Source organism: Patella vulgata, chromosome 3 (assembly GCF_932274485.2).
Source record: "Patella vulgata chromosome 3, xgPatVulg1.2, whole genome shotgun sequence".
NCBI classification, from domain to species: domain Eukaryota; kingdom Metazoa; phylum Mollusca; class Gastropoda; family Patellidae; genus Patella; species Patella vulgata.
Genome location: NC_065881.2, coordinates 71,501,252 through 71,511,797, shown reverse-complemented (window position 1 = coordinate 71,511,797; position 10,546 = coordinate 71,501,252). Strand labels below are relative to the sequence as shown.

Below are 10,546 nucleotides of genomic sequence, written 5' to 3'. Positions count from 1 at the left end.
AGGGGCCATAATTCAGGAAGTTACAATCTGATATGCGCGAATATCGAAAGGAATCGAGATCTTTGGGTTATAAACCTTAGGGTGTAACGGTGACATAACAATACGTTTTTCTAAATCGGATAAAAATTATGACCTCTGTAGGGTCCACAAGCTAAAAACATGGTTTTTCGTACAATCAGGGGCCATAATTCAGGAAGTTACGGTCCGATATGTCCGAATATCGAAAGGAACCGAGATCTTTGGGTTATAAACTTACATTTCAAGTCTCAACAAAATCGGATAAAAATTGTGACCTCTTTCGGGTCCACAAGCTAAAAACGTGATTTTTCGTACAAACAGGGGCCATAATCCATGAAGTTTCGATCCGATACATGCCAATATCGAGAGCAGCCAAGATCTTTTGGAGATAAACCTATATTTCAAGTTTCGTCAAAATCGGATAAGAATTGTGACCTGTAGAGTGTCCACAAACAAATTGTGGACGGACGGATGGACGGGGGCGACGACAATATACATTGGTGGCATTCTCTACAGACTATGTAACAGGATATAGTCAAAACATCGCACAATGTAACAGAATATGGTCAAAACATTAGTGGCATTCACTACAGATGATATAACAGGGTATGATCAAAACAAGTCAGCCAGTACATACGATAAAATCTTTTAATGGGTCTCTTGTTAATCTGACTAAATCCAATTATCTTCTGAATTTAAGTACATTAATTTAACCTGAATGAAACATTCAAAAATTATATAGTGTTCAAAAAATGCAAATTTTAAAATTACTCACTGGAACTAACAGTGCTATCAACATGAAATTTTCCAGAATTGTTCAGATTGTTTATCGGTTACCATAGAAACAGGGAATTTCATATTCATACTTACAAATTATTAAAGGTGCGTCACTTTAAAATTTGAGTAGTGCCTCCACTATTTATTTGCTGTAATCCATTAATAATTTCATTAAAAAAACATTCAGGTTTGACACACAAATATATATATATTTACAAATTCGAATAGTGCCTCCACTATTTATTTTCCGTAATCAGTTAATAATTTCATTAAAAATCTTTCAGGTTTGACATATACAATGTATATATATATATATAATTACAAATCACAATAACATTATTGAGCACATATTGACATGAATTGACTACATTTCTTGCTATGTGTTATTGAATTTTAGTAGCAAGTAGAACTGCAAGTAGTAGCTCAATGATTGTACCCTAAACAAATAAGGATGAGTTTAAACTGTAGTCTACAACTTTTAAATATACATTATGCAAGAGCTAAATCTGCCAATTGCAGGTCTTTCTTTAAGCCTGAAATGTTATCTAAATTATTAATTAGGTATTAATTAAGTCATCCAGACCATAATCAACTCCCAATGTCATTGCCAGCCCACGATATTTATTGGATTAGGACCCGATCTGCTGCTCTATGCTAATTCATGATTAAATCAAGAAATGGATAATTGAGACTATGTATTTTATCGTACCGACTTCAGTAATGATGATCGAGGCTAGGCCCAAAATTCAATCGTTAAATTCTCAGTTCAGAATGGATCAATTTGACAAAAATTTTCACCAAATTCCCTTAACATTATATAGTTTTTAACTATTACAGTGAGAACTGCCAACTCTTTATCTAATCTCCCATAATGTATCTGTAACTGATCACTGTACATATTTAATTGTCACCCAAGGTAAAAAAAAATATTGATAAACAAACATCACATGACTTGTTGTTTTTAAATTCAAGCAAATTTGTAATTCAAGGTAGGCCTACACAGCAGTATGCCAAGCACCCTTTTGCAAAAAAAAATCATGAGATTGTCGTGTCAGTCGTCAACATCCTGCGCCATTTTATAGAATAAACCAAGTCAAATCCCTCTCCATGGAAACACAAAATGAGAAGTCTCTAAACAGCAAAAGACACAACTACTAAGAAAATTTTATGAGATATGGTTTACGAAATGTGCTTTAAAAACAAAACAAGGATGGACCAATGGTGTCCTCCCTTAATTTCATTCGGCTCTGGATAATGTAGTACAAATGTATTTGGTTAAAAAGAAAGTCATATTCACATACAAAATCAAATTGAAATATCCATTTCTAATCCTTTAAGTAACGCATTCAAAATATATATACAAGTAAATTTGTTTGGAGAGAGAGAAATTGCGTTTAACATCCACTCGACATCACCTAGGTAATTTCGAGACTAGTATATGGTTTGATTTTATTTCAGTAAGTTTCTCTGATTGCAAAAATGAATGTAAATTCAAAGGTATTTATGTGTAACAAAGTCCACAAAACAGAAATAAAATATATTGGGTGGCCCAGAAGAAACAAGTACATTAACTTGGAATAATTAAAAAATAATTGTACTTATGTCATTAATATACCTCAAATGGTACAATATGAATGTTTGACAATTACACTCTAAATTTCAGGTTCATCGCTCAAATAGTGTCAACAAAGTACTAGTTTAAAGAAGAATGTCAAGTTATCTTTTGCCCAAATGAGAAGTCACACGTGCAGTTTACATTAACAAATGGTGATTATGTTCCCCATCTTGCACTAAGCCTCGTTTCCATGCAGAAATCAAATTTCATATTTCTTCTCATATTCCTGAAGCAATCGCCCGAGAAATCCCTCTCTGACCATTGCTGGATCGACTTCTGATACTTGAGCTTTTGAGAGAGTGTGTCTATTCTTCCCGTTAAATCAAATCTATCCCAAGTACAGCAACATGACAGCCCTTTGTTTAATCTGGGGTCCTCCCTAAAACTTCTGCTAAAATCGTAAGTCATGACGTAACGTTATGTAAAAATATTTGGTCCAATTTCGAGCTCTATTTAAAGCCTAATGATATTGCTACGCAGTTAGCTATTGGTTGGTAATCAGACTATTGACCAGTCATAATTTGGAACAGAAATTTGCTTCCATTTAAGCAATGTTAAGTGTGATTAAGTCTAATCAAACGAAACACTGCGAGGAGTATGATCTCTTCTAAGCTTATTTCTACCAATTTTGCCTGAACTGTATCCTTTAGTTAATTTTCAATAAATTTTCTGAATCATCCTTCCATAAACCTTTCTCAGGAGACTGTTCCAGACGGCATAATCCATCGGATTCAGGTTCTGGGACTGTGGTGGCCTCTGATCTATATTTATAAAAAATCTGCAAAATGGACAGAAATTAGCTTAGAAGAAATTATGACATTTTATTTATGCATGGAGAAGACGCTTAGTGCAAGATGGGGGACATATTTGGTAGTGGATTTCGATTTGTCATAACTTTTGGCGGGGATGGACGAACCCTGGAACCTGGAACATTTCATTACATTTTGTCCCCCCCACCTTCCGATTCATAAACTGCACATGTGACTTCTCATTTGGGCAAAAGATAATTTGAAATTCTTTTTTAAACTCGTACTATGTTAACGCTATTTGACCTGCAATTTGACATGAAGTTGTCAAACATCCATACTGTACAACATGTGAATTTATTGAGTTATTCCACTGTAAATAATGTACATGTTTTTTCAGGGTCACCTGAATATGAGGAGATACAAAATATGAATATGAGGAGATGCTCAAAATCAGGATATAAATTCCTTGATAATGACTAGGGAAGCCTAGTCTAAACCTCGCTCATTAATAAGCAGTTATTGTATTCCATAGAATTGTGAAATGTGTACTCCATTTCAATTACTGAATGCCATGGAAACAATTTACTGGTAGTTGCTGTCCTAATGGACCCTAGACCTGAAATAACTCAATGTAAGGGAGAAGAGTACTTATTGATCTGGATTATATACAAATGAATAACCAAAGAGTTTAATAATACAAAAATATACAAGTAAGTATGCTGTGACACATGATTGTTGTAAAATGAACATAAAAATCTTAACAATAAAAAAGCACATCAAGGGACAGAACTCTCACCCTGATTGAATTCATGTGATTTTATATTTATAAACAGTGCAACACTAGCTGCCCAATAAAATCAAATCAATCCAAAATGTCAGATTCATAGCCCTTTCCAACAACATAAAAAAAAGAGTATAAACAAGCCTGGAAATAAGGCATCCTTCACAAACAAAGTCAGGCACAGATTCAGGCTTTGTCAGGCACAAAACCTCTGGTGCCTGTCATTTTATCTGGCACTGATTTGTCTTTTTTATTGATATTATTAATACATGTTGAAAATGTCAGGTACTATTTTATTAGTATCTGACATTTTGTCAGGTAGCCTAAATCTAAAACCGTTATTTCCAGGCCTGAGTATAAGTCACTAAGTGCCATAATTAATCCCAATATTGAAATATAAAGGAAGAAAGAACAGAACTAAATCTCTTATTACAGATGAGCCCATTGATGACGTTGATTCTGGTGTTATGGAAAGAGTAAGCATACCCTGTCTCATACATGAAACCTATCACAACTTGTAGCCACAAGGACAAAAATGGCCAGAGCATACTTGTCAACATTATCCTTTAAGATACTGGGGCAGAGAATAATGTTTATAATGTTTTAATAATATGGATTAATGCACACAATATTGCACACAATAACAGTCATGCCCATGTATAATAAACCAGTGACTATTGTCCAATATAATGTTTCTAGTTTTGTTTTGTTTAATAACTTCATGTTTTAACAACAGTCAAATGATTATAATCCTTGAGTGGCATTTAGTGATTGATTACATTAAAAAACACAACACAATTTATATGAAATACAATCACTGATTTATACACATATCGCACAACATTCCGACAAGTATTCTCTTGATAACGACAAGAGAATACTTGTCGGAACATTGTGCTATTTGTGTATAAACCAGTGATTGTATTCCATATAAATTTTGTTGTGTTTTTTTAGTCAAATGATTGTTAGTTTTGTGAAAATTGATTATGTTCCAATATAACCACATTCAGAATATCATAGTTACTGACTGGGGTTAAATTTGAAAAATTAGCTGAGGATGACCCCATAACATGATACATCTTTTGATCAGAAACTTCTGTTTGATAGGCAACTGTTGGTATATTACAAGCGGTCTCATCCCAATTAGTTTTTATGTCGTAAGAGTTGGATTCAGACCAAGAATGTGGAGCTTTCTGTGTCCTCTCTGACGATGTCTCAGTTTGCTCAGCAGGACTAGATAAAGCAGCTGACAATTTTTCTCTCACACGGGCTGGGATGATCTGCATCTCAACGGTTTTGGGATGCCGAGTTCCATGCCGTTCTTTTGATGGAAGAATTTGCATGCCCTCAATTGGTTTTGATGGATCTTCTGCTCTTTTATAAAGACCTGAATATTCTGCCAATTTATCCAAACCATCCAACGCCACAGATTCAGGATGAGCTGTGATTAAATGAGCTCGGAATTCCTTGGTCGAGTTGGTACCATATTTACAGAATGTGCAGGGATAGATTGGCATACCTTCGTGTTTCTTTGTTTTAGTAATATGTTTACGTATGTTCTCATGGGTGTTGCATGTGTAAGAACAGTATGGACACTGGAAGGGTTTGGCACCAATATGAATTCTCATGTGTCTTTTCAGATGGGTTCTGTTGCCGGCCTTATATGTACAGTAATCACAATGGAATTCCCGTTCACCAGTATGTGTCTTTGTGTGGCGCTGAAGTCGGGATTTTGTCGCAGCAGCAAAGCCACATGAGTCGCACAAATACTTCTTTTCCCCAGTATGCGTCAACATATGCATACTAAGCTCATTTCGTAATACAAAGCTCCATGTGCATGATTTGATAGGACATTTATGAACGCGCTCCCCATGTCTCTTCATATGATGTGTTAGCTGTTTTAAAAGGGGGAATGTCTGACCACAGAAAGAACAGATATGACTCTCCTGGCTCTTATGAAGTTCCATGTGTACTTTATAAGAGTTGAAACGCTTAAATTCACGGTTACAGATATTACAAGTATTCTCCGTTAAACCAACATGAACCATCAAATGTCTCCTTAGAGACAGGCGACCAATAAATCCACGGTTGCACAGATTACAAATGAATGGTTTCTCGTTGGTGTGCAGACGAAGATGTTCAACAATCCGTTCATGTTGGACAAATTTTCCACATTCTGGACACGAGACAGAGGCATCCAATGGCAAGTTGATGATCTGATTTAAGTGCTCGCCATACATTGTATTAACTTTTGTTTCTTCTTTTTGAAGTTTTTGAAGCGCTTCTTCAGAAGAGACATGATTATGTATAAACTCAATGTGTAAATTCATCCATTTCTGATCAGAAAATTTCTTCAAGCATTTAGGACACTCAAAGACCTCCTCTGACGTGCCTTCTGAATTTGGTTCACTGGAGAGACCCAGGTTCATCTGATGTGTTTTGCCGGAACAGTGAACTCGGTATGCTTTAACAGATAGAAATATAACGTCGCACATTTTACATACTGTCACTTCATCTTTGTGTTCTTTTAAGCAATGAACACGCAAATCTTCATACTTATCTCCCTTGAATTCACATTTTTCACAGCGATTTTGACGTTTGGACCTTGGCTCTGTTTTTGTGACACAAATATCTGTTTCTTCGGACCAGGACACAAAAACTTTATCTCCACTGCCAATTAGTTTAGCTTTGCGTTGATGAAGTAGAGTTTTTAAATGTTTCTCATATGAATATTTTTCAACAAATTTCTTTTTGCATGGATCACAACTATAAGGTCTCTCTGTCGTGTGAATTCTTTTAATGTGGACATTGAGAGCCGATAAATATGGTGCAACATAACTACACTGAGGACATACTGGACGATTACCTCCCTTGGTTCTTCTCAACGGTGTTGTCATTTTCCCATCTTTATGACGTACATCAATGTGTTTTTTCAGGCGATTGACACTTGCTTGCTTAGCTCCGCAATATTTACAATGTAAGTCCACGACATCTTTAATTACACAGATTTTCGAGTTCTGAGCACTTTGAATTGCTTTCAGATGCTTCGAACTTTCAACATGGAATTTCAATTGCTGCGAATTCTCAAAGGCGGTGCTGCATAAAAGGCACATCAATTCTCCAATACATTCATCACATTTTTCTCGATGTTCTTCTGTTGCCATGTGGTTAATAAGATCCGAATGTCGATTAAAATAAAACTGACAGATACCACATTGAAATGCAGAGAGTTTAATAACATAATTTTCGTAGTTAAGAATCATATTCAACTCATCGGGATGGTTAATAGCACGATTTTTATGAAATCGGGTCATTAAATGTTGAACTATTTCGTATTTTCGTTTGAACTTTTTATCACAAACTGTACAGATGTGTGGGCTTTGTAGTTTGATAGAATTTGTTTCTTGTATTTTCTCCATCTCTTCTTTGTCTTTGGAAACGTTCTCTTTGGATTCTGTGGTTGGCTTGACTGATTTTTTGTCTTCATCTTTGGTTACAGAGCTATCCTTTTCCATTTCAGAAATAATTATTGTGTTTGTGGATGTTTCTACATCCATTTGCTCATCCTGTTCATCTGGAATGGCTGAATCTATCTCTATAGTATGATCACCCATGTCTTCGTTTTCTTCTTGGGCCCGTTTGAGAGCTGCAGCATTTTCCTTGTGGGAGCGTGACCCAAAATGTGCAGAATACTTGACGCCCTTGTCAAATGTTATATCACACGCTTCACATTTGTAAGTTTTATTGACAGTCTGAGATGTCAATTTCTTTTTCTTGTCATCTTTGTTGGTTTTAGCCAGCATACCAGGTTTCCATTTACCACCCGGCATTTTCTTACCACTACTTCTACGTGATCTCGTACCAGGGTATTCACCAGGCTTCCATTTACCACCGGTATGAGATCTGGGTGGATGACGTATGCTGGATTCTTCCCAATCAGAATCATCCAAATCATCACCAGATGGAAAATTTGTCAAATCTTCATCACTACTGAAATCTAAGTTGTTCAAAAAATTGGTTATGGACAGGCTTTCTAAGTTACTGTATAGATTCTTGCTGTCAATATTATTTCCGGATGACTTCATTTTACGGGGAGATTTTCTGCTCTGTAGTTCTAGCGACCGGAAGAAAGCATCTGTCGATGGAGATGTCACTGAGTTGGTTTCAAGAGATTGGGATGTTACTTGATTGAAATCTTCATTTATAAATTTGTTCAACTGATTTATATCTAAAGAAATATCAGCATCAGACGTAGGTACAGCATGATCAGACATATTGGAATTAGGTGTAGACGTTGTCAGTCCAGAGCTGGTCACATCTAGATTAGAACAACCAGCTTCGTGAGATAAATTAGAAAGAAGAGAATATGGTTCACTAACATGTACCTGCAAGTTTTCTAAAACAATATCAGAAATTGGTTCGTCGTTAGGTCTTGGTAATTTGGAGTCTTTTTCAGTTAATTGTTGTAAATCTATAGTTACATCAGGAATGCATGACATAAGAGGCAACTTGTCTTTATTTGATTCGTCATTTTCTGGTAAGGTTTCAAATGTGCTGGAGTTGCTTGGGGTAGAAATATTGTAATTGGAGTTGTTGACTGGTTTCTGGTTCTTCTTGACACATTTAGTCTGCTTGTGGGCAACATAATTCATCAAACCAACTATCCTTTCTTCACAAACCAAACACAGATGAGTGTCACTATCTTCCATTTCTACAAAGAAACAATGTAATTCATTAAAACTTCGAGTGAGTGACGGCTTTTCATACAGTCAGGGAATTGTATTTCAAATACTTCAATTGAAAATTAAATGAACTAGCCATATATTCGTAGGTCTCAAAATTGTGCATCTTCAGTTAAACCTGTATTACAGACCAAACCTAGTTATATCCAAAATCTTAACACATGCACAACAGATATATAATAGGACAATATTAAGGAGGTCCAGAGCTTTATAGAAAATTGAATCAAGTAAAATATTTCATGTAAACCTGACAAAGTCTAATTTCAGGCAGCATTATTTAGTAAACCTATTAGAAAAGAAAAGTGGGGCAAAACTTTAAAGCTGTCTTCCAAGTGCATATTTAGTATTGATGCAATATATTACTGTCCAATAAATGAAGTTTAGGACATACATTGTAAATACATCAGAAGCTCAAAATAAATGTAAAATTTGAAAGCAATGTTATTATTAAGAAATTCATAAAAAAAAAGACACAGAAGTGTCAAAACTCCTTACTGGATGCTAAATGGAGTTATTTCCCTTATTATGCTGACTTGAGTTTTATACCAGTTCCATCAAGGCTCTAATTCTTGTTGAATAACATTGGTGCCATTATAAGAAATCTGGTAATAAAAAAATCAAATAATATATAATAACTAAACGATAAGTCCTCTAAGTTTTGGGGGTAAATAAATATTACTTATTTAATTCAATATGATGCAGGTGCCTCTCTAAGTAAAGTGCTGGCTGGTACTTGCCAGCAGGCTCAGGATTTAATGATAATTTATTTCAACTATCATCAGTTTAATTAACGCAAAAAAATCCCAAAATTTAATTGCAAGTCCATGGCGACTTCTGCTGAAAGGAAAATTAAATATACTCTGAATGATAATGTCATGTGCAGTTATTGTGTTTGAATTGGTGTGTAAATAGATTTATTTAATGTCAGCTATCGCTGTAGTGATATCACAGACAATAACAGAAACTGATCAAAATCATAAACCTTTTGTATCAGCGACAGCGCAATGTTTCCAACATTTCCTGGCACAGGATAAGAGCATTTTATTGGTGAAAATCTTATCAGACGAACACTGAAATCTAAACTATTAAATTACTAAACGTAACAGGCTGTGGGTTACTGTGTGTCTGTAATAAGTTGATCTTGATTGTGTCAAGCCAGTTAATACTGCTATGCGTATTGTCATTGACACTTGACCAGTATGTAGTCAGAGTGTTGCACCAATTTGGCAAAGGAAATACTTGCCAAAGACATGAACACCAATAGATTTGTGTTTGTCTTTACCTCTACAACAGCCTTTACCAGCCTTTGAACTAATAATATTGCAATAAATAATAATTTGGGCCTATATTTCATTTATTTAAATGATGAATCTCAATCTGTGAGCTTAAAGTTAAAGAATTCTATAATGGCATGCCTTAAAATACCTCAAATGTGACAATGGGGAATAATGGATAATTTCTGTGTTTTTTTTTTTTAACTTGTTAAAAGTGAAAGTAATATGACGTTCTTGAGCCTAAGATAATCAATGACATGTCGAACGTGCTTAGTAGGTCAAACTTCAACTCGGCAATACACGCGTCGCCATTTTGATTTCTTATGTTATGATGGTGGTTCCGTACACAACTGGCGTGTTTCTTCTAAAATCAGTATTAGCAAATAGCATGATTAGTAGGTAAATATATCATTTTGAAATTATAGACTATTTTAATACTGTTGTAAGAAGCCATGGAAAATCTTACCGCTTACAAAATCTATAATGCACAGGGCTAAAATTCTGATAAATCTACCTACCGTAGTTTATAACGGAAACAGGTGCCCGTTTCTGCGCATGCGTGTACAGCTTTTGTCCTGAGATAACCTTTG

The 10,546-nt window shown here is 35.1% G+C and overlaps 1 protein-coding gene across 1 annotated transcript; it reads right to left on the bottom strand.

The window, feature by feature from the left end:
- Nucleotides 1–648: 648 nt before the first annotated feature.
- On the bottom strand, nt 649–10,534 carry LOC126814723 (zinc finger protein Xfin). The gene is made up of 3 exons (XM_050540077.2): nt 10,475–10,534; nt 9,178–9,284; nt 649–8,651 (listed from the first exon to the last, which is right to left on the bottom strand). Exon 3 carries the CDS (start codon nt 8,647–8,649, stop codon nt 4,906–4,908), a length of 3,744 nt encoding a protein of 1,247 aa, XP_050396034.1. The 5' UTR covers nt 8,650–8,651; nt 9,178–9,284; nt 10,475–10,534; the 3' UTR covers nt 649–4,905.
- Nucleotides 10,535–10,546: the final 12 nt, after the last annotated feature.